Below are 23,292 nucleotides of genomic sequence, written 5' to 3'. Positions count from 1 at the left end.
TGGCGATGGGGGACGGGCTCGCATGCGCAGTGGCGTCCCGCTGAGTGGGGATGCTCTAGATGCAGGGAGAGGTGAGCGCGTGTGTCTCAGCATCTGCCACGCAACTCTTCCCCTGCATCCCCTCCCCCCTTGGGATGGCTATTCACACCTGACACGCGCACACTCCGTCCAGCGATTTCGGGACTGCGCACGTCAGGTATGTCTTCCCCCCTCCCTTCCCTTTTCTCTTCTCTATCTCTGCTTCAATTTCTCCTTTTTGTGTCAGAGCGTTGCTATCGGGGCCGCCTACCCGTGTACCCGGAAGACGTGCGCTACTCTCGGCAACTGCGTACTCGTGCCATCACATACACACACACACGCACACATACGGACTGAGGCTGCGTGTTGAAACCGGCAACTGCCAGTTAAGTAAGAAGAAAAGAGGTTGCGCCGCACAGAGCACGTAGCCTCACGCTAACGTCGTTCCAGTCCACCACCCCCTCCTTCCCCTTCTCTCTCTCTCTTCGAGAAAATGGAGTACGCTCAGAAATCGGCGCGGCTGCCTCGCAGCGCTGAGGAGAAGGAGCGTTGGAAGCGCGTCATCGTCATTCTCGAGCACTGCCCGCTGCAGACAATCCAGACGGACCGAGGTTTTGAGCTGCTGAGCGACCGTCACCGCTCCTACCACGCGCGGCACAATCAGGACCCGGCAGATTGGCGTCCTGACGTGGTGCACCAGTGCTTGCTGCATCTGCAAGACTCTCCACTCAACCGGGCAGGCATGCTGGAGGTGTTCCTGCGCACCAAGAAGCAAGTGTGCATCGCGGTAGATCCGCGTCTGCGCGTGCCGCGCAACGTGCGTCTTTTCGAGAAGATGATGGTGTCGCTGCTCTTCAAGCTCAAGGTGCGCGCAAGCACTGGCTACCTCTCCCTGTTGCGAGTGGTTGGCAACCCCATCACGGACCACATCCCAGCCGGCACCCGACTGTACCGTGTAGAAAAGGACGGCGATCTCATAGACCCCTTCACGTTCTGCGCCTCCTGCGGGTACGCGGCCGACGTTCTCGACAAGCAGCGCGTGGGCAGCAAGATCAGCCTTGCCCATCGTCGTCTCACCTCGAGCACGAGCGGGACGCTAGAGGAGACTACAGCGGAAGCCGGTACCGAGGAGTTCGCGAAGGCGCAGCGCAAGGCCGTCGAGCGGCGGCAGTTCCAGCCGTTCGCCTTCATCGTTGGTGGTATGTCACGCGGTGACGTCTCCGTCGACTACGCCCGACCAGGCGAGGTGTCGAGCATCCGCCTAGGGGATCGCGGTATGTCCGCGGCGGCGGTAATTAGCACCCTGCTGCACGGCTTCGAAGAGGAGTGGCTGCGTGAGGACAACGAGGCGTGTTGAGGCATTGCCCCCGTCCCCACCTTCTCACCACCCTTCCCCCTGCACCGTCTTTCGTTGCTAGAGAGGAGCGCGAGCACTGGTGTCCGTGCATGCATGTGCGTGCTCTCTCGATTTCTGCGCATGTGCTGCTGTGTCTGCGGCGAAGCTAACCCAAGGAAGGTACCACGCGGCACATCCGGAACTAATTTCGTTTAAGTGAAAAGCGTGTTCAGCAAAGGGAGGTGCGCCTGTGTATGTGCGCGTGTGCGTCTGCTTGCGGATGTCGGATACCTTGCCCAGGCGGCAGCTCGCGCTGAATGGGGCGCGGCCACCTGTCAAAGGTATCCACCCTCGACCCCACCTACCCGCCCCCTGCCCATCGCGTGCAGCACAGCCCTGACAAACAACGCAGCGAGGAAGGCCCACACCACCAGCGCGGCGTGCATGAGAAAACAAAGGAGAGAAAAAAAAACGTAACGTGCGATGCCGCCATCGTCACTGGCGTCTTCGTGGCCGTGTGTTTTGTTTCGCTGTACCGGGGCAGCGGCCGTTTCTGGGCGGGCACGGCGCTGGCACGGAGGCCACGTCGCCTGCTGCAGCCGGCATGTGGTGCTGCTGCCCCTGCGCACATGAGCAACTCCCTCGTATGGGGATGCGGACTTTGTGCGCATCCTTGCTTTCCCCTCCTCTCGCACCCGCTCCTCTCTATCATCCCCTGCCCCCTCCCCCGTTACTTTATGTGCTTGAAGTAACGACAGAGCACGCCAGCGTATAAGGGGGCGACCGCGCACGCATCTGTATATCTATATATATACACCCACCCACACACACACACACATACACAGCGATCGATATCGTGTCAGTGGGGCGGGCGAGAAAACATCGAGAAGGGATTTTTGTTTCGCCGCTGGAAATACTCACACCTGCAACGACGCACGCGTACGCATTCTTGCGAAGGCGCCCTGTCTCCCTCCCTTACCGCCGTGCAGCAGCTCTCCACTCCCTTCAGCTCTCCCTCTGCTGAGCCGTGCTGACTTAGTTTTTTGCTGTTCTCCCCCTCCCCACTCCTTTCTGCTTTCCCTTCCTTCTGACGTTCTGAAAACGAACCCACAAAACGTCCACAACGCGCATCCCTCACGCACGCACCGAAAACACATCCAGGAGCTCTCCCTCGCACGCGACACGCGCCCTTGGAAGTGGGTTCAGTGCTTGCGCGACTTCGATGCGTCGAGGCCTCATCGCTCTCGCTCGCCTGCCAACGCTCTCCCCCTCTTTTTTCCGTGCCTCGGATTGCTGATTGTTTCTTTTGGATTAACCCTTGCCTTACATACACATATATTTATTTATTTATCTTCCTCTGAAACGTCACTTCCGCTGCTGCTGCTGCTTCCCCCCCCCCTCCCCCTTCCCCTTTCCTGGGCTCTTTTACGGAAAGTGTCGCCTTTGCTGCACGTTAAGCCGGCCTCCCTCGTTGTTGGCACTGCCGCCACAACCACCCCAGCCGCCCCTCGCTTGTGCCGTCGCTGCCTAGCGCCCTTCCTCTCCGCCGACCCCCTCCATCCCTCGTCGGCTGCGCGTCTGTTTAGCGTGTATGTGCACGTGTGTCCTCGCTTGACTGGCACACGAGAGGCAACGTCGCTTACAGCATTTCTGCATATGTGTGTATGTATACATATATGAACATACATATCTCTCTATACACGGAACACGCCGGACACGTACACTAAACGCCCAGCGGCGTTCTTCGGGGCCAAGAAGTCGCCGTGAGTTGATACTGTCAAGCGGCGCCATGCTCAACTCACTCGTGGACATGCCGGTGCCGGTGACGGTGCGCCCTCTGCGCATGCTGGGCGGCGGCAGCTCCACCTCAAAGGACTGCAAGAACGGGCACCCGTCGCCACGCGGCATGCAAAACGGACGCTCATCGCCCTACATGAGAAACACTCACGCGAGCGCAAGGGGCACCACCGGCCAAGCCGCCAGCGCCGCGATGCCGCTCGTCGCCGACCCTCTCACTAACATGAAGAGCACGGTGATCATGAGCTCGCCAACGCCGCCGCCACCACGGCCGACGATCACCATCTTCGCGGATCTCGAAGACGACGTGGGGGCTGGTGGCCTGAGCTTCGGTAAAGCTAGCCGCGCCACGGTGAGCAGCGTGGCTGCGGGCGGTAGCTGTCGCCGCGTCGAGCACGACCCCCTCACCTTCACCCAGACCCTCTTGTCGCCTCACGGCTACAGCTCACTGTGTCAGCATGCGAAAGCCGAAGTAGCGGCGGAATCGGCGTTCTCATCATCGAGCGAGAGGGCAGGCATAGAAGCGATGCGGCGGAAGAGCGGCTCTCTCTTGCCGGCCGGTGGAGACCGCAGTCCTGAGAGGATATGTAGCGGCAGTTTCAGAGTGTTCAGCCCTGCCGACTCCGCTGAACTTGCCGCGCAGACGGACTCGAGTCTCCCTTCAGGGTTGCCGAATGATATATCGTGGTTTCACCGCCGGACGACAACGTACCCCGGGAGTGAGGATGCGGAGCCGCATCCCTTACGCATCTCCGCGACACCCGTCGTGCCCATCGTTCCGCACGTCGCCGAGCCATCGTCGCGCAAACGTGTGGCGGAGGATATGCAGCGACTTTACGGTGGTGCCGGTGCAGCAGCGGGGTCGATCGCGGTGTGCTCTGCCAAAGAAGCATCACAGGCGTCCACCTCTGTGGCAACAAGGGACGTGTCGTGGTCGAGCGGTTGTACAGGGAACACAACCGACGCCTCTCAGTCGCCGCGGCTGGCAGCTAAGAAAGACAAAAAGCTTTCCTTGCTCACCCCCTTCACCTCTTCCGCCTCCAAGAAGCCAACGAAGGTGGAAGACAAGACACCGCCGTCGACAGCGGCTGACCGACGGCAGGCGCACGAGCAGATCATCCGGGTCGGAGTGCAGCGGCTGTACCAACGCCTCAACGAGCTGCGCCTGGTTGTCTACCGCGTCCGCAACGATGGCAACTGCCAGTTCCGGGCCATTTCGCACCAACTGTTCGGCAATGAGGACTACCATGACATCATCCGCAGCCAGATCGTGTCCTACATGCGGGCGGCACGAGCAAGAAGCTTCGACTACTACTTCGAGTCGCCTGCACATGCAGACGCATACTACCACAACTTAGCCAAGCCAGGGTCTTGGGGAGACGAGCTGTCGCTGCGGGCAGCGAGCGACTGCCTCTACGTGAATATCCATGTCTTGTCCTCCGAGGAGCGCAACTGCTACATCACCTATCGCCCCTCGTCCGACTACGCCGCCTCGGCACCGTCGTTTCTCGTAGATGTGTGGAAGCTGCGGGAGCGCCGCCGGGCCGAGCGTCGCCTTCTCCGCGCATACGGGCCGCAACAGCAGCAGCAACAGCAGGGCCACAGCAGCAGCAACGCTTTCGGAGATTCGCGGCAGGCGTCGTTGTACGCCGGCCCCCAAGGCATCGGCAGCGATGACGAGGGCGAGATGGACGCCAACGCGATCCAGCTGGCCCTGCACCGTAGGTTGCAGCAGTCCGAAATCCGCTGCAGCTTGCCGCTCTCGGCGACGGGCAGCTACAACAGCGGCGGTGGCGGTGGTGGCTTCAGTCTCGGGGCGGCGACGATGCCGCTCCTGCAGCCTCAGTCGACGACGAAGAAGCCTAGCCAACTATTGACACCGGCGGCAGTGCCGGTTCCTCGCCTCTCTAGCGGCAACGAGGGCGCCTCAGATGACGGCGCTGCGAATCAGGTGGCGAAGTTCCGCGCTGTTGGTGCTGAGGTACAGTCACTCGATAAGGCCACACAGGCCGTCAACATCTTTACCCAACGAAAGGAGTCGGCCAACGCCTACAACACGAATGATGTTGCCGTCTGCTTTCCCCGCAAGCACAATGAGGATGCTACGCGTCCGCCGTTCGCTGGCACGGCGTCACTTGAGCTGTCACGCTCATCGTCGCCTCACCCGCAGGCGCAACACCACGGCCTGACAATGTCTGGCAGCACAACAGAAGAGGCGCCGGTCTCCGGTGGCACGCGGCGGGCCGACACCATGACCTCCTTTCAGGCGCTTTCACCGACGATGCGGCAAGGGGACGAGGCTGGCGAGGTCATGCTCCTTGCGTCGAGCATGCACCTCAGTCGAACGACTCAGTCGTTGCAGCGGAGCTTCTCTTGCATGCAGAGAGCGAGCTCGGTAACCGGCCCTGCAGACCACTTCAACGGCCTCAACGCGCGAAGCAGCGCCCACGCACCTTCCGCCGGTGGTGGCGAGAGTGGTGCTAGCTCTCAGCTCCTCGGCAGCCTTGTCCCGCGTGCTGCGACAACTTCTTTCCGACTCGGCGCCGATGATGACGGTAGCCTGCCGAGTGGCTCGGATGCTGGCAGTGGCGCTAATCAGGGCGTCTGCTGCTTTTCTTTTGAGCCACGAACAGAGCCGATCGACATCTTCCTGTCGTACCTTTATCCAGTACACTACAACTCGCTCAGTGTGAAACAGGAGCAGGAGCCGGCTGCTGGCACCGTGCCCACGGCTGAGGCGACGGCAACGCCTTCTACACCGCCGCCACAGCCGAGTGGGAATGTCAGCGCTCGCTGAAGCGTGCGCGTATAGGTTGGTGCGCGCGCCTTCTCCCCGTCCCTGGAGCCTACCTCCACGGCTTCCGCGCAGCATCCATGGCGCCCGCGTGTGTGCAGCGATAGCGGCTCACTCTTCTCACTGTATTCCTTTTCTCGCTCCCACAGAGATGCAGCACGACGCCCCTCAAACCGTTCGCGATGGGTGAGCTCGAGGTGGCTCTCCGTGACGTCCACGGCGGCCCTACCCCGGGCATCGACAAGCCTGGCCGTGAAAGCCTCACGCACCTCCCCATGCACGGCAAGAGAGCGCTGCCGAGCATCCACAATTAGAGCGTTGTCACCGGCCGCGTCCCTACTGCATGAAAAGCGGGGCTCGGTGCGGGTCCTTCCTGAGGCCGCGCAACCCCGATGATGGTCCTGCATCCTACCGTCTCTGTGACCCTTACCAGCCATCTGCGCAAGCCACTTGAGCGAATTGCCTCGCGACCACTGCGCAACTATCTGCAAGACAAGTACCAGCTGGGGGGCACCAAGGCAGGCGCAGTGCTTGCGGACTCTAGGGCTCGCACGGTCGAGTAGGTCGATCACGGCGTTATCATCACGGCGCTGAAGGCGTTCAATGTAGCCCTGTGCCTTTCTCGCCGGGTCGTGGACTTGGCAGCCTGTCGTCGCGTCTTTGCTCGCTTCCTCGAGAACAGGTTGAAGATGGCGATGTGTGCAAGCGGAGTCACACAAGGATCAGTCCCCTAGACCCCTTCCTCGTCACTGTAGTGGACTCGCTGACTGTGGAGCAGGGGGAGTGCTTGGGCTTCACCTGCTGCGAGGGCAAGTCCATTACCCGAGGCACAGAAAAAAAAAACAGGTATGAATGCCTTAACGGACTTGCTCTTCTTCCTCACGGCGATCGACACGGATCTCTTCTGCTTGACACACCCCGCACCTGTGAACAGGCGGGCGTGTCCAGAAGGCGCCGTGTCTCATGCCGCCCCAGGTTCAGAGCAGCGTTCCACGTGTCGCGGCGCATGCGGGCAGGCCATCCAGACACACCTCACCATGGCATCGGCGGAAATGGCAGATGAAGGCAGCGAATCTCTCAGTCGGCAACGCCGCCCTGAAGTAGGCCCCAGGACGCAGACATGTGAGCACTGCGCACACGCGCTGTCATGCATAGCTGGCATAGTGTGCCACATCGAAGCAGAGCATCCGGAGAGGTCAGCAGAGCAAGAGGGATAGACGAGAGGGGCGCGAAGAGATCCATGCGAATGAGCCCCACAGCGCAGGTGTGCGAAGAGCATGCTACATGCGCTATATCCCACCGGGTGGGCTGATGAGGCAGCGATGCCAGAAATATGACGAGAGGTACCCCAAGCTACACCATCGAGTCCTCCAGATGTCAATGTGAAGAGTCTCCACACCACACTATTCCATGCCGCGGTTTGAAGCGACAGAGGGAGGCATGGCATACGGGCTGTGCACAGGGTCTCAGGGCCCTGGGCTCGTGCGGCATGCACCTGGGGTTGCAGCCAATATAATGTGAGCGGCTGTGAGGGGTGGGCGAGTGGGTAGAGTCTGAAGCAGAGGCCTTGCTGAGCTAAATGAGTCGTTGCGTTGCTGTAACACGCGTGTGTCTAGCGCTGCACTGCACCAGGCGATGAGGGGCCTGCGGCAGGCCCAAGTGGGGGTCGAGTGGCGTTCAGCTCATGCTGTAAAGCCGAGAAATGGAGACGTTGAAAAAGGAAAGAAAAAAAACAAGAAGCTCTCGCCACTTCCACTCTCAGTGAAGTCAGCTGGCCGGCGCAGTTCTACAAGTGCATGCGTGTCGTGTCGCGCGCATGCAGCTGTGCATAGTGGTGCGCATGTATGATCGGCACAGCACCGTGCTTTCTCTTCTGCTGCTTCTCGCCGCTCCTTGAGCGTGCGTAAAGCCACAAAGTCACAGGGGTGCATCCACATGTGCGTCTTTCCTTCTCTATCTCGCCGTGTAGAGGGGCCCCTTCGAGCGCGTCATTTTCTTCTTGTCACTGTGCATCCTGCCAATCTATCCCTCTCGCACCACCGCATCTCTCTCCCTCACATGAGCATCACTATCTTCAGGTGCTTGCTATCCTCGCCGCATACCTGTACAGAACCACTTCCAGTAGACACCATCATACATCCAGTACGGTGCGCACGTATACAAGCACTCTTACTAGCACAGCGTCCAGCCAAGCGCTTCTTTCCCTGTTAGGGAATCCGTGTCACACACGCATCTCTCTTTTTTTTTCGTGTGTGGCGCAGCGGGTCTGGGCGAAAGATGGGGCAAGCGAAGACGAAGCTGAACATCATCATTTGCGGGCTGGACAACAGCGGTAAAACCACCATCATCAACTTTATGAAGCCGGAGAACCAGCGCTCCGAGAACATCGCGGCCACCGTGGGGTACAACGTGGACAGCTTCAAGAAGGGAAATGTGTATATTACAGCGTTCGACATGAGCGGCGCGCAGAAGTTCCGAGGACTGTGGGAGAGCTACTACAGCAACATCGACGGTGTCGTGTTCGTGATCGACAGCAGCGATGCCCTCCGCCTGTGCGTCGTGAAGGACGAGCTGGAGCAGATGCTCCATCACGCCGATCTCAAGACGTGCAAGGTGCCGTTTGTTTTCTTCGCCAACAAGATGGACCTCGCAGGGGCAAAGACGCCGATGGAGCTGACGCAGATCCTGCAGCTGAATAGTCTCATGGGTGATCATCCCATGAACATATTCGCCTCCAACGCACTGCGAGGCGAGGGCATTCACGAAGGGATGGACTGGCTGCGGTCAGTGATGCTGCGCCACCTGGAGCAGTCCAAGAAGAAGTGAGCTGCGCAGCAGAGGATAATGAGAGGAGGAAAGGGATGTGGCACTCAGATACAGACCGAAGCGCCTCCGAAGACGTAGCATCGCTATTCTCTGCCTCTCCGTTGTGTTTGTGCACGTGCGGCCCCTCCCCTCTCCCCCTCTTTTATGCGACCCATCATTTTTTTTCTTGGTGGATTTCGTGGTATCGAAACGCCGCGAGCCCGCAGGGTCGCCTGTGCGCATGGTTGCGTGGGCTGACTGTGCAGCTAATCCCTCATTCTTGTACAGCGTGTATGTGTTTACGTGCAGCCGGTGCCCCACCCACCCCATCACCCATCCTTTCTGCCTTTCAGTCCTCTTTCCCCCTTTTGTGTTTGCTGGATCATGTCCTCCAACTCTCTCCTCTACCTTGCCGTGGCTCTCTTCTTCGTCCCTCCATCCCTCCCTCCTCCACCGTCTTTCTTCTGTACACGTGTACGTGTAGTTCTGCGTGCACGAGCCACAGGCCTCCCTCCTTCCCCCTCTTTCCTCCCTCTCCCTTGCTGACTGTGCGGAGCATTCCTTCCTGATTAATCCGTTTTCGTCTCCTTAGGAGAGGATGGATGCTGAGCCTTGACGTCGGCCCCTGCTATATACATGTATGCCTTTTTCTCCCTCTGTGTCCGATGGCGTTGAAGATATCCTTGATGCGTGCGTTGTGAGAGAGGAGGGGACGGTGGGGAAGGACGTTTTCGGAGGGGGAGGAGGTGCCCTCCCTCGCGGGCTCTGTCGCCCCCTCGCCCTCCTCCCCGTTCTCCCCTCCCTCTCGACGCGCCCTTCATGGGCACCTGCTTGTGCGTGCATCGGAAGGTGTGCTGGGTGCGTCTTCTCAGAGAGTTCTCTCTTGAAGCGACAGCAGCTGGCTCGGTGCCAGCTGGAAAGTGAAATGTGTGTGGGGGAGGGGGGAGGGGGCGCAGCGAAAGCCGGGGACATGGGTGTCCGCATGGGAGCAGGAATAGGCCTCAGCGCGGCTCTGCCGCTCTGGCGCGAGAAGCAATCAAGCAGCCACCGAACGGAAGCGGTAATGAATGAGCGGCCGCGCGAACGTGTCTTTGATGTGATGTACGTATTCTTCCCAACCCGCTGGCCCTACACGTGCGAGCGGCCGTCAGGAAGGAGCGTAAAGGACTCGGTGGCGAAACATCAACTACTGGTTTTGGTTAAGGCCCGACCGCAAGTGCGCGTACGGGTGTGTCACACACGGATCGCCGCGAAGCGCTAAAGTGCGGCCGCTTCTGTCTCTCCTCTCCTCTCACTCCCATGCCCTCTAGCACACCAGGTAGAGCCATTCTCCCTTCCCCCTCCTCTCTCTTCCCTTCGATGGTGTGTTCTCCATATCGTGCACGCGAACACATACGCCCATGTCGCCCCCCCCTGCACGCACCCCCTTCGCTCTGTCATGGGCCCTCGCGGTCTTCCTCCGCCGAAACGAACGAAAGAAGGAAAAGCAACCAACATTCGCGACTCTCCGTAGCACGCGCACCGACAGCGGACCACGAGTGGCATCCAGACGTACCCACCGCTTGCTGCGACATCTGTGCGTCAAACACCCTAGAGTGCCATCCTCATACCCGACTTCCCGTACAGTCAGGCATACCCACTGTGTCTCAGTCATGGCAACCAACGGCAACCGGCACGCCTCCGATGCTGGGGCCGCAGAGGGACACCCGTTCCTCGGTCGCGAGCTGCGCGTTGAGCTGACGGACGGCCGCGTCATCGTCGGTACCCTCATCGCCTACGAGGGCAGTGGTGACTTGCTGCTGCAGGCTGCTGTCGAGCAGCGCATGTACAAAGACGGCGAAGTCACCATGCGCGGGCTGAATCTGCTCGCTATCCCCTTTAAGCACGTGAAGGGACTGCATCGCCGTCGGCCGGGTCTGGGGCCGATCGTGCTCACCAGCGGCGAGGCAGAGAGGGAGACGCCGGCGTTGATGGTGTAAGGAACGTAGCAAGTGGTGCATGGATCAAGCAAGGCGGAACCGGGAGAAGGGGAGAAAGGCGATGAATGGGTGAATGGTCGGGAACACAGCAGTCGACTCTCAGTACGTCGACAGATCGTTCCTTGTCACGTGAGTTTTCTACAGACACCCCCCCCTCTTGCCTCCCCCTCGCTCTCTCTCCCTCCGTGTGTGCCTGTCTCTGCCTCTTCCCTTTTCTCTCGCTCGTCCTCTGCTGCTGCTTTGCTAACATTATGGCCATCGTCGCGCCAGCGTGTCCTCTCTGTCGTCCCCTCCCCCTCCCCGTTAACTTCGCTTCGTCTTGGGTGGCCGTCGTTGTGAGTGGCAGCTCACTGACACATACGCGCGTATGCATCAGATACACACACGCACACACACACACACACACACACACACACTTACTCTATCTCCCTCTCGCTGATCTTCCCCCATTCCCACCCCATCCCCATTTTTCCGTGGGCCTGACTGTCGTTGTTGTGCGTCGTCGTTTAGTTTGTGTGTCTTGGTCGGAGGCGTGGTGGTGATGTTGGGGGGGGGGCTGCATAATTAACGTCTCTATTCTTCTCACCCTTCTTCGGTTCTTTCGGAACTCGCACTCTTCTCGTGTGGGTGTCGCTTCGTGTTCTTTTTTTTTCGGAGCGAGGAAGGGCCTCTCGTAGTGTTGTGGTGCACACGGAGGTGGCGACGCAGATGCAGAGAGGGCGATGTGGAGCTGGCAAGGCATCTGCTCCGCTTTTCGTCTTTATCGTTTCTCGCCACTCCGGTGTCTCTTGCTGCGCGGTGCCCCAACGCGCATGTCGACGCGTGCCTGATTCTGTACGAGTGCTTAAGGAGTGCCTCCCTGCAGACACCCAGGAAGGTACCGGCTGTGAAAAAAAGAGCGACAACAAGCAACACATGGGAAGCGCTACTGTTGCGCTGTGAGTAGAGCTGGCGTCACGGCTCTCCACACGCGCGCCGTCTTCTGCTACGGGTGCAGGTCTGTGCGTGACTCAGTAGCGGGGTCCGAAATAGAGAAAGGAAGTCAACGCTCTCCTGTGCTACGTCATGCACCCGCTGTCTCATACGATACGGCGGCCATAATGAGCTTTTTGCCCCCTCCCCCCCCCCACGGCTTTTGAGCGACCGTGTCCAAAGCCGTGCGCTTCCTTCTCCCTCTTCCAACCATCGAGCCACCGCGTCGGCTTCTGTCGATCCTCTCCTTCGCAGACATCTTGTCTTCACCATCCATTACCACCACCACCCGCACACACACACGTCAGCAACCGCCCGCCATCTGCCAGAGGGTCTGACGCCGCCTGGGGTCATCTGGTGCGCCCTGATATATGTTTCTTTCTTTCGTCCCCCCCCCCGGACCCCTCCCCCCCCCCGCCCACGCGCACACGTACATCTAAAGTGACGACCAGCCCGGTCATCTGCCCACGCCTCTCTCTCGGTCTCTCTATCGCACCCTCCGGCCGCATCAACCGAGAGGAGGGAGGGAGGAAGCCGGGGGCGCACACTCCGTCTCGTCATCGCCCAATCCCACCCCAACACGAAAGGGGCATCCGCTCGCCTACACCTTCTTTCCGTCACTTATTGTTGTTGCATACTCTCTCCTTCACGGTCTATCTCGCTCTCCCTCCACTTGTTCTGTCGGCGAGGTGTGGCCAACTTGTTTTCGTACATGTGTGTGCGTGCGTGTGTGTGCGTGTGTGTCGCATCGCCACCACCGCGTCCCCTTTGAGGGACGGGACCATCTGCATCTCGCCGCCCGTCTCATTCTTCCTGTTACTCCTCTGCCCCCCGAACAGCACAGCGCCTGTTGAGCTGTGTAAGAATCAGCCACACACTCTCGTCGCCGTCATCGAGCCGCTTTCCCCCTCCCCCTCCCCTTCCTACGCCTCTTTGCTCGGGCTTTCTTTATCCGAATCCCCATCGTTGTTCTCCTCCTCGTCCAACCCGCTGGCGCGCTCCACTCGCGCTCTCGCCGTTTGTCACCCTGGATACTGTGTTCTGGCTCCTCGTCGACCCGCCCCCCCCCTCCCCTCCCCCCCACGCACACACAAACCTCCTTCACTCTTCTTGTGTTCGCTTCTTTCGGCATCTGGCTGTCCTGCTCGCCTCCGTGCGCACACACGCCGCCGTTGCACACACGGCGGAAGAGGCGACACGTGGTACGAGCTTGTGCAGCGCACATCCAGCTTTAGCAGCCGCTGTGCATCTTCACGTACGCCCCCCTCTCCCCCTCTTCGGTGTCGTTTCCGTGGTGGCGGCTGCGGCGGGGCTTCTGTAGGCACCTAGACGGCATCTTTTCTCATCGTTCCACCTGTAGCTCGTCATGAGTGCGCACAAGATCTTTCTGGGGCTCGCCATCGCCGCTGGTGCGGTGCTCGCCTACCACTATGCCTACCTTCTCGGCTTCATCACGTACGGCGTGGCGGTGTGCGGCCTCTGCAACTGGTGGATGAGCGCCTTCATGCGGGCCGGCCCACGCACGTCGCGGCAGATTCCGCAGCAGCGCATCGCGCACTGTCAGCAGCTCTCCGCGCTGGAACTGAGCAAAGCCTACCGCGAGGGGCAGCTCAGCTGCGTCGAGGTCGTCAGCACCTTCATTGAGCATATCAAGGCCGTGAACCCGTACATCAACGCCTTGGTGTTCGACTGCTTCGACGAAGCCATGGAAGCGGCGGTCGAGGCGGAACGCGTCTGGGCTGCGTGGCGGGAGCACAAGGACCCGAAGCGGATGCCGAGCTGGCTGCTCGGCGTGCCATGCACCATCAAGGAGTGCATGGAGTGCCGCGGCTGCCCCAACACATCGGGCAATCCGAACCGTCGTCGAATCATCTCCGAGGTCGACAGCCCCGTCGTGAAGAACTTCCGGGACGCCGGCGCCATCATCCTCGGCGTCACGAATACCAGCGAGCTGTGCATGTGGTATGAGAGCTCCAACTACATGTACGGCATCACCAGCAACCCCTACGACACTCGCTGCCTCGTGGGCGGCAGCAGCGGCGGCGAGGGGGCCGCTGCCGGCGCCGCCTTCTCAACCTTCAGTCTCGGCAGCGACATTGGCGGCTCCATCCGCATGCCCGCCTTTTTCAACGGCGTCTATGGGCACAAGGCAAGCCCGCACTACATCACCAACACTGGCCAGTACCCAAGTGCCAAGACGTCGGCGAACCACTACATGGCTACTGGTCCTATCTGCCGTTTTCCGGAGGACCTCATCCCGCTGTCACAGGTCGCCGCACGTGGCGGCTTCCGGCTCGACCCGGTCGTCTACCCGCCGTGCTCGCCGCTGAAGAAGGTGCTTGACCTCAACCATCACCCGCTGCGCGTCTACGCGCTAGAGGACTACGGCCTCCCTTGTATCCACGTGTCCGAGAGCCAGATCGAGGCCGTGCACACGGCGGCAGAGGCGCTTCGTGAACGCTACAACGCCAAGGTTACCTACGTCAACGTCCGCACGCCGTCGCGCTCGACCGGCGGTGCCGTGCCGCCGGAGTTTCAGTCGTTTGCGCGCATCTTGCCCATGTGGGTGTCGGTGCTCACCAAGGACCCGACAGAAGCGAAATTCAGTCTGTTCATGTCACAGGGCCACGTAGGAGGCGTCAACTGGTGCGCCGAGGCGGTGCGTTGGGTGTTCGGCCGCTCACATCACACGCTGCCCGCCATCGCGCTCTGCGTACTGGAGACGGCGGAGCTGGTGATGCCGCGATGGCTGAAGTTCAGCTGCGACGAGGAGCTGCTCCCCTTCAAGATGGGACTAGAGTCGCTCTTGGCCGTCGACGGCATCATTATCGCTCCGACGTTTCCGTCGGCGGCGCCGCGCCACCACTTCCCGCTGTGGAACCCGTTCCAGTTCCAGTACACCGCCGCCTTTAACGTCCTGCAGCTGCCGGCGACCGCCTGCCCCGTCTGGCCCGGCTCCCTCATGGCCAACCGTCGCAAGAGCATCTCCATCCACGAGGAACGCTCCATGCGGCTGCCTCACGACTTCCACCTCCCTAAGGGCGTGCAGGTGGTGTCCGCGACGCACCAGGATGAGCTGTGCATCAGTGTGGCCATCGCCCTCAAGGACGCGCTTGGCGGCTACCGCTACCCCTCATGGGCGATGCTCGAGGGTACGGACTACTAAGGAAAAGGGAGAACTCGCAGAAACGGAGAGACCGGACTGTAATGGAGGATGGACGGCGCTGGAGAAAGCACGGAAAGGTGCGCTGAGATGGACGCGGCGCGTGTACGTCCTTTTTTGGAGGGAAGTAGAGGGGAGGCTGGCGCGGCATGCATTGCTCGGTGCCCATCGCCCACAACTCCAACGCACTCGTCGTCTCACCTCCGCCGCCGCCTCCGTCTTGGAAGGATGTGCGGCGCCTTCTTTGCCTTTCCTTTATGGCCGCTTTATTTGTCTCGTTGCTCCTTCTGTGTGCAGTGATGCTGGTGGTGATGATGGTGTGTGTGTGTGTGTGTGCGTGTGATTCTCCCCACCCGCTGCTCACAGCTAGAGAAGGAAAGAGTCGCACGTGGAGCGAGTCGCTGGGCCTCTCTTATCAAAGAAGAGAGGGGCGGGGAGGTTTCATATGCGAGGGAGGGAGGGGTGGAGCTAGAGATGGTGGATGAATGGTGTGGTGCCTCGCGGCGAGTTGTCAAGAGGGAGACATCAAGGGGGAAGGGGGGGGCGTGCGATGTCGATTAGAGCGCCGCGGACGCGAGTGTACGAAACAGCAGAGTGCAGGTGGCCGTGTCCCTGGGTAAGGGTCACGGGGGCTTTGGGGGTGAGGTGGGATGTGTGGAGGCTTTGTGCGATCTGGCGGCACGTACTTGTGATGTGGGCTGTCGTCCCTCTCGCCCACGTCGTCCTTCGCCCTCAGCAGCTTCCTCACGTTAGAGTTTGCTCTCTTCCTCCGACGCGCGTACTACTTCATGTGCCCTTGGACACGCGTGTGGGGTGTGCGAACGACTGGAGGCGTGTCCGGGTGCGTGATGCGCATGTCTCTGTCGGTCCGCTGCATCTTCGCTTGCTCATCTTGTATCGGTTGTTGAAACCATCCACGTGCAGAAGAAGGCAGAAGAAGATGAGGAGACCTTGCTCGGGTCACCCTTGTCGAAATCACTTCTTCCCCACCCCCTGCCCCGTCCCGCGTAGCCCTCCCTCTCAGTCCTTCGTCGTCTCTCTACGCTCTCCTTCATCCAACCTCCTCCACGTCCGCACCTTGATCGAAGTCCTGTGATTTTTGATGAGACATGTGCTGTTGATAATCTTGTGGGGCATGCATCTCTGCGAGCGTCTTCGCGAATGGCGTTGGGTCCGTGGCTCTCTGCGCGGCTCTTCGTTTGTGCGTGCCGGTGTGCGTGATCCTGTACGTGCCCGGGGCGTCGATGGCGCGTGGGCAGATCGCTCTGCTTGTTTTACGCCCTCAGGGACGCCGACTGTTATGTATGCTGCCTGCGCGTATGCACGCCTGTGAACTTGTCTGTGCATGTGCGTGCGTATGCCTTGTAGCCAAGGTACACCAAAGTAAGGCGGAAGAGTGGGGAGAAGGTCGTCGTCATGCAACGTGTGCTGTCGCTGTGGGTTGGCGGGGCATGGTGCGACGGCAAGCGTGGCCAGGGAGGGAGGGGAGGGGAGCGTCGAGATGAAGGCAAGGTTGGCAGAGTATTTCATGTTACCTTGCGGCGCGTGTGCGTATGTCAATGTGCGTTGATAGGCGGGTGTTGGACCACACGCTCAGCCCCACCACCACTACCACCACCCTCGCAGCCCTCCTCCCCCTCTCTCCATCGTATCGTTCCCTCGTAGCCCCTATCCCCTGCTCGTCGCCGACGTCTTTGCGGACGGAGCACACTCGCCACCGCGCACTTGCCTCTCACCCTCGCACTCTCGCGTCTCTTGGTGGTCATGTTTGCCTGTGTGGGCAGTGTCTCTTTGCGTCCCTGAAGCCATGCTGCGCTACCTCGCCCTCTTCCTCCCTCCAAAACCCTCTCTGGCACGTGCTTCCCTTGATAACACCCGCACGCACGCACGCGTCATACGCATACGCGCACAAGACAGCAGTGTGCGGGTGGGTGGCGAAGTGAATTGCTGCTTCACGTCTTCTTGTCTCGCGCTCGCGCTCGCTCTCTGCGTGTGTCTCTATGGCTCTCTGCGCGCGTGTGTGCGCGTCTCCTTTAAACAAGCGACTAATCAACGGGGAAAAAAAGAAAACAGTATTAACTATCAAGCGAGGCATATCGACAGGAGTCTCCGCCTGCTCCTCCTCTGCCAGATGTCCCTCACCACCGCCTTTCCCTTCCACGCGTACGTGGGCGACCTGCGCACGCGCACCGTCCACGAGCGCAAGAGCGGCGTCTCCCTCTCCCTCATGACCTCCGAGGACATGGCGCGCCTCGCGTTTGTGGAGGTGCGCGTGCGCTGCGGGCAGGAGGATCGGCTGGCGCCATGGACACCAGCTTTGCGGCGCGACGGCACGCACGCCACGTTCTACGACACACGCATGGGCAACTTCGACGCACGCACGTTCCCTCCGCAGGCGTGCTCGACGTGCTGCAGCACGCTCAACTCCAAATACGGCAACGAGCGCTGCCAGGGCCACTACGGGTATATCAGCATGCCGCGTCGCTACCCGAACGACCCGAACCGGTCACAGGAGCGCCTCAGCGTCATTAACCCGCACCTTGCCCAGGAGGTGGAGCAGCTGCTTCAAGCCGAGTGCTTCTTCTGCCACCGCTTCCGTGTACCCGAGTTTGACGTGATGCGCTACCAGCAGGCACTGCGCCTCGTCGATTGCGGGTTGATTGGCGAGGCGCTGCGGTTCCTTGACATGGTGGCGAACGCACATGGGCAGGACATGCGCAGTCGACGCCGCCGTGACGCCAACGAGACTGTCATCAACGACATCCCTCTTATGCTGGATCACGTCGATAAGCTGCTGCGCCGCCGCGGAGTCGCTGCACCGCCTCTGCCCGAGGTCGCGTCAGGCGAGGCGGGTGCGCACGGCGACGCCCAAGGTGACGCCGGCGCTGCTGGCGCGTTGGCGCACGTGGATGGCAGCGATGACGGCTTCCGCAAGCCGGTCCTCGACGTCCGCAATGAGATCTGCAAGCAGGCGCTGCGCAGCTTCCGCGAGTTTGGAAACGTGTGCTCGCACTGCCAAGGCATCTCGCCTCGCATCACGACGAAGAACGGCCATCTCTTCTTCTTCTTCAACAAGAAGAACGCCGACTTCAATGTGGCGAACGGCGGGGTGACGACGTCGCAGCTGCGGGAATGGGAGGAGATGAACCGTCGCCAGGGCCGCAGCCACACGTACTTCCGCACGTCGTGGGTGCGAGAGCACATCAAGCAGCTGTGCCAGCGCGAGTCCGCCATTCTCGCGGCTCTCTTCCCGCACCTCGGCGAGGCCACCCTACACATGCCGTACGCCTGCTCGCTCCCGTCGATGTACTACTACAAGGTCTTCTTTGTGGACAAGCTGCTCGTGCCGCCGCTTCCCCTGCGCCTGTCCTCGGGCGTGCAGATCTCGGAGTCCGGCGGCATCATCCCCGATGCCGGCACACGTGCCCTGTCTGACGTGCTCGAGTTCGTCGAGCAGATCGAGGCGTACTACGTCCTCGCGAACAACTCGACCCCAGAGCGCAACCTCGTCAGCACCGCGCAGGAGGTTGCGCAGGAGCACAACCTGCGGAACTTGCAGGCCAAGGTGACGGAGGTGTACACGGATGTGCTGGAGGGCTTTGCGAAGAAAGAGGGCCTGTTCCGCATGCACATGATGGGCAAGCGCGTGAACCAGGCGTGCCGCAGCGTCATCTCACCCGATTACTTGGTGGAGCCGAACGAGGTGCTGCTGCCCCGCCCCTTCGCCCGCGCGCTGACATTCCCGGAGCTGGTGAGCAGCTACTCGCCAGCGCGCATGGTGTTCCTTAAGCGGTGTGTCATGAACGGCCCGGATGTGTACCCGGGCGCCACACACCTAGAAATTGGCCTGCCGAGCGGCGAGACTCGCTTCGTGGACTTGCACGTGCCGGAGCTGATTCGGCGGCAGCACGCCATGAAATACTTCGCGATGGCGCAGAACGGCTCCCTCACGGTCCACCGGCACATCCTCGATGGCGACCACCTCATCTTCAATCGCCAGCCGACCCTGCACAAGGTATCCATGATGGCGTACCGCGCCAAGGTGCTGTCCGGGCTGAAGACACTCCGCTTTCACTACGTCAACGGCAGCTCGTACAACGCCGACTTCGACGGTGATGAAATGAACATTCACGTCGTGCAGAGCCTGGAGGCAAAGGCGGAGCTCGAGTGCCTGATGGACGCCAACCTCAACTACCTCGTCCCGACGTCCGGCAAGCCGATTCGCGGCTTCATTCAGGATCACGTGGTCGCCGGCGTGCTGCTGACGCTCCGCGACAATTTCCTGCCGCATCACACCTTTGTGCAGTTTGTGTACAACGGCATCGCGCCGTACATGCAGAAGCAGGGCAAACCGCTCAGCGCGCACGCGACGCTGACGGGGCTGATTCCGATGCCTGCGGTGCTAAAGCCACGTCCGCTATGGACGGGCAAGCAGCTCATCTCCGTGATTGTACACTACGTGACCGGCGTGGTGGAGAGTCGTGGCGGTGCGCCCAGGAGTAACGGCGTCAGCATGCACGGCACCTCCCTCATCCAGCCAAGCACCTACACCACCACCGACCCCCACACCGGCGAACTAGTCACTGCGTCACGCAAGTGCATGGAGGACGATCACGTGCAGTTCTTTGAGAGCGAGCTCATCACCGGCATCCTGTGCAAGAACCAGCTCGGCTCCAGCAACCTCTCCGTCGTGCACGTGATTCACGAAATCTACGGGCCGCACATGGTTGGCGAGCTCTTCGGCGCGCTCGGTCGCGTGCTGTCGATGAGCCTGCAGCGCGAAGGCTTCTCCATCGGCATGGATGACATGATGCTCTTGCAGGAGGAGCGGCGTACGGCGCTGCTGCGCGAGCTGGACAGCGCGCCGCTCAGCCTCCCCGACGACGAGGCGAGGGTGATGCCCGTGATCATGGGGATGGCGACAAGCCTCCAGAAAGAATTCGTGCCTGGGCGCATGCTGCGGCCTTTCCCGTACAATCAGCTGCTCACCATGACCATGTCCGGTGCAAAGGGCAGCAACACGAACGCTATCCAGATGTCGCTCGGTCTCGGCCAACAGCTCTTCGACGGACGTCGGGTGAAGCGCATGAACTCGGGCAAGACGCTGCCGCCGTTCTTCGTCGCGGAGAAGCGAGCCCGCTCGCTGGGCTACGCGATCGGCCGCTTCACCTCCGGTATTCGACCGGCAGAGTACACCTTTCACGCCATGGCCGGCCGTGATGGGCTCATCGACACGGCCGTCAAAACTTCCCGCTCCGGCCACCTGCAGCGGTGCCTAGTCAAAGGCCTGGAGAGCCTCGTCGTGCAGTGGGACCACTCCGTGCGCGACGCCAACGGCAGCGTCATCCAGTTCCTCTACGGCGGCGACGGACTCGACCCGATGCGGACCTCGTCCCTGCAGGCGTGGGAGGTGGTCAAGGACAACTGCATCGACCTCGGTCGAAAGATGAACGTGAACACCGGCGTGGTGACGGGCGAGGAAGAGGCCGAGGAGGCGGCGTCGCGCAACAGCCAGGGCAAGCGCGAGCGCGCCCACGAGGCGGCCGCGGCGATGCGTGCGGCGCAGCGTGCGTTGCTCGAGGCGGAGGCACAGCGCGACCCACTCCCCGCCCACTACAAGGCGAGCCTTGACATGTACCTGGAGACCAAGGCGCAGTATCCTCTCTTCAAGAAGGTATCGCAAGTCGCGCGGTGGACCAAGAACGGCGTCCTTAACGAGAAGCTGCGCGAGAAGCGCGAGGAGAGCATCCGGTACTACCGCGACGTGATGACGGAGCTCACGACGCGGCGGCGGGTGCGGGCGTACTGCGACGCTGGAGAGCCAGTTGGTCTCCTGGCGGCGCAGGCCGCCGGTGAGCCGTCAACGCAGATGACGCTCAACACTTTCCACAGCGCCGGGTCCACCGTCACGCACGTGACGGAGGGAATCCCGCGCCTACGTGAGCTGCTCATCTACGCCTCTGTGCAAAAGGTGGCCATTGTGGTGCCGGTGGAGAAGGCGACGGAGGTGGACGAGGCGGCGATCTCGCGCATTCTGCAGGCCGGCGTAGCGACGCGGTTGACGGACTGCATGGCCCGCGTACCTGCTGCTGTCACAGCGAGTGCGGACGACGGTGCAGCGGCGAGGGCGCAGACGACGCCGGGGTACCACTATCGTGTCACCCGCAGCGCCGAGGGCACACAGGTGACGGTGGCACTTCTCTTCTCCAAGGCGCTGCTTATGCAAAAGCAGCACGCCATGTGCATGTCGAGAGCCGAGCACCTTCAGTCCTTTACGCAGACTCTGAAGAACTTTGCACGGCAGGTGGTGACGGCGCTGCGGGGTCGCTCGAAGGACGAGCGCGAAGGCGCCGGCGGGCCGCTGCGTGGGACAACGCAAGACCCGTCTTCACAGATGGACGACGGCGGCGCCGCGGCCGGCGGCGGCATGAGTGACAACGAGGACGACATGGACGAGCGTTCCACGCAGATGAACACACCGGCGCTCGGGGCCACCTCGGTGCCGTCCGTCGCCGGCAGCGAGCTCGGACGTGACGACATGATCCCGGAAAGGGACGACAACGGCGGCAGCAGCGGCAGTGACGAGGACGATTACGACGAGGAGGCGGTGGACGCGGCGGACGGCTCGCGGCGGCGCAAGGGCGGCAACGGCAGCAGTCCCCCGCGCAAGAGGTCTCGAGCAGAGGAAGGCGACAACGAGGAGGATGATGAGGACGTCAACGGATTGTTCTGGAAGAGCTCCAGCAACGGCGGCACCAGCAGCGAGGCGGCTGCCGCGGCGTCTGGCAAGGTGAGCTACGATTGCTTTCCTACGGTGTGCGTCATGTACGGCAGCAAGAAGTATCGGGTGGAAATCGCGCCGCTGCTGCGGGAGGCGGCCACCCGCGACGGGGTCGTGCCGCTACCGGAGGATCTCTTTGTGGTGAACGTGTCGATACAGACGTCGGACCAGGTGGTCACCGTCATCCCGGATGTGCTCGAGAGTGCCCTGGCGCAGCAGACGTTCCCGTCGTGGCTCACGCAGTTCGACTCCGTCACGTACACTCGCAAGGCTGAGGACCCGACGAGTGGCGAGATGGTGTTCCAGGGCAGCTCGGCGACGATCCGCAGTGTGACGGCGTTCCTCGCCCTCTTCACCGTCCGCGCACGCGCCATCAAGGTGCAGAAGGCGCGGTCCACCGACATCCGCGACATGTGCACCTCCTTCGGCGTGGAAAGCGGCTACAAGGCACTCTTCGATGAGCTGGAGAAGCTTTTCAAGCGCTACTCCGTCGACTACCACCACCTCACCCTCATCGCCGACGCAGCGACCCACCGTGGCGTGTGGGAGAACTACAACTTTACCGGCGTCATCTCCCACAGCGCCAGCCCGCTCTTCCAGATGACGTTCGCATCGTCAAAGCGCTTCCTGCACACGGCCCTCACGCGCGGCGTCGGCGACGAGCTGAACTCCATCAGCTCGGCCATCATGGTCGGTGAGCGGCCTCGCGTCGGAACGGCGCTAGTCAAGGTGGGCCAGGACCCGCAGATCTTGCGCGATGTCATCGAGAAGAACTTTGCCTGAAAAAAAAAAAAAAGACAGCGCTTGCGCGTGTGCAGGTCGCACTCCGCGCCCCCTCCCCCATAGCCCCCCAACGTCTTGGTTTTTGCTGTTGCCTTGACTGTTTCATGGACGAGTTTGTGACTTGGCTCTGTCATAGATGCGAAGGCGTATCCGTGTCTGTTTCAAGCGGCGCGCACCAGCGGTGATCGTTGTGGATGATAATGGAGTGCGATGCGTTGATGAGTGAACGCACCGCCATCACCGCTGTTGTTGTTGCTGCCGTGTGCTTGAGCGTGTGTCGTCTCATCTTCCTCGTCTTTCGTGGAGGTCCATAAACCTTGGCACCAATGGATGAGGGCTCCCTCCGCCGCCGCCGCCCCCCCTCCCTCCCCTCCCTTCCCTTCCCTTCCCAGTGGACGTGATGAGCGAGGGGGTAAGCCAATGTGGCGGCGTACATGAACAAGGGTCTCTCTGTCTCCCTCTCGTACTTGAAAAGTCAACCCCACCTGAGACACGCAGACACCCTGCAGAGCTCGGGCGTATGCAGAGCTGTGTGTCGGCCTCTCCGCCAGTGTGCGTACATGCCTGTAGAGAGTGCAGATGGGGAGGGGGCGGGAGGAGGGAGGGTGCTGGTGTTGTCTCGTAGTGTGTTATCCCTCTCTCTCTTTTTAACGCGGTGCGTGCTAATATTCGAATTAACATGTTCTCCTCTGCGGTGTTCCTTGTCCGCACCACACACACACACGTGCATCATCTACACAGCACAAGCCCCCATGCGCATCTGCAGTGGGGAAGAGGGATGAGGAGGTGGGGAATGGGCGTAGCGCTCTCTTGAGCAGCCGCTCATGAAGGGAAGTAGCGGAGAGAGAAAGAGGTAGAACGCTG

The 23,292-nt window shown here is 61.2% G+C and overlaps 6 protein-coding genes across 6 annotated transcripts; all 6 read left to right on the top strand.

Moving 5' to 3' along the window:
* Positions 1–511: 511 nt before the first annotated feature.
* Positions 512–1,375, top strand: LDBPK_161470 (hypothetical protein, conserved; the record flags this gene model as incomplete). Its single annotated transcript, XM_003859784.1, has 1 exon — positions 512–1,375. One exon carries the CDS (start codon positions 512–514, stop codon positions 1,373–1,375), a length of 864 nt encoding a protein of 287 aa, XP_003859832.1.
* A 1,768-nt stretch (positions 1,376–3,143) lies between these two features.
* Positions 3,144–5,948, top strand: LDBPK_161460 (hypothetical protein, conserved; the record flags this gene model as incomplete). Its single annotated transcript, XM_003859783.1, has 1 exon — positions 3,144–5,948. The coding sequence occupies one exon, from the start codon at positions 3,144–3,146 to the stop codon at positions 5,946–5,948; it is 2,805 nt and encodes a 934-aa protein (XP_003859831.1).
* Positions 5,949–8,222: 2,274 nt separating this feature from the next.
* LDBPK_161450 (ADP-ribosylation factor-like, putative) lies at positions 8,223–8,771 on the top strand (the record flags this gene model as incomplete). The annotated part of the gene is made up of 1 exon (XM_003859782.1): positions 8,223–8,771. The coding sequence occupies one exon, from the start codon at positions 8,223–8,225 to the stop codon at positions 8,769–8,771; it is 549 nt and encodes a 182-aa protein (XP_003859830.1).
* Positions 8,772–10,402: 1,631 nt separating this feature from the next.
* LDBPK_161440 (hypothetical protein, conserved) lies at positions 10,403–10,729 on the top strand (the record flags this gene model as incomplete). Its single annotated transcript, XM_003859781.1, has 1 exon — positions 10,403–10,729. One exon carries the CDS (start codon positions 10,403–10,405, stop codon positions 10,727–10,729), a length of 327 nt encoding a protein of 108 aa, XP_003859829.1.
* Positions 10,730–13,067: 2,338 nt separating this feature from the next.
* On the top strand, positions 13,068–14,867 carry LDBPK_161430 (hypothetical protein, conserved; the record flags this gene model as incomplete). The annotated part of the gene is made up of 1 exon (XM_003859780.1): positions 13,068–14,867. The coding sequence occupies one exon, from the start codon at positions 13,068–13,070 to the stop codon at positions 14,865–14,867; it is 1,800 nt and encodes a 599-aa protein (XP_003859828.1).
* A 2,128-nt stretch (positions 14,868–16,995) lies between these two features.
* Positions 16,996–22,428, top strand: LDBPK_161420 (DNA-directed rna polymerase I largest subunit, putative; the record flags this gene model as incomplete). Its single annotated transcript, XM_003859779.1, has 1 exon — positions 16,996–22,428. The coding sequence occupies one exon, from the start codon at positions 16,996–16,998 to the stop codon at positions 22,426–22,428; it is 5,433 nt and encodes a 1,810-aa protein (XP_003859827.1).
* Positions 22,429–23,292: the final 864 nt, after the last annotated feature.

The sequence above is a fragment of the Leishmania donovani genome, chromosome 16, assembly GCF_000227135.1.
Source record: "Leishmania donovani BPK282A1 complete genome, chromosome 16".
Taxonomy (NCBI): domain Eukaryota; phylum Euglenozoa; class Kinetoplastea; order Trypanosomatida; family Trypanosomatidae; genus Leishmania; species Leishmania donovani.
This window is presented reverse-complemented; position numbering and strand designations above follow the sequence as displayed.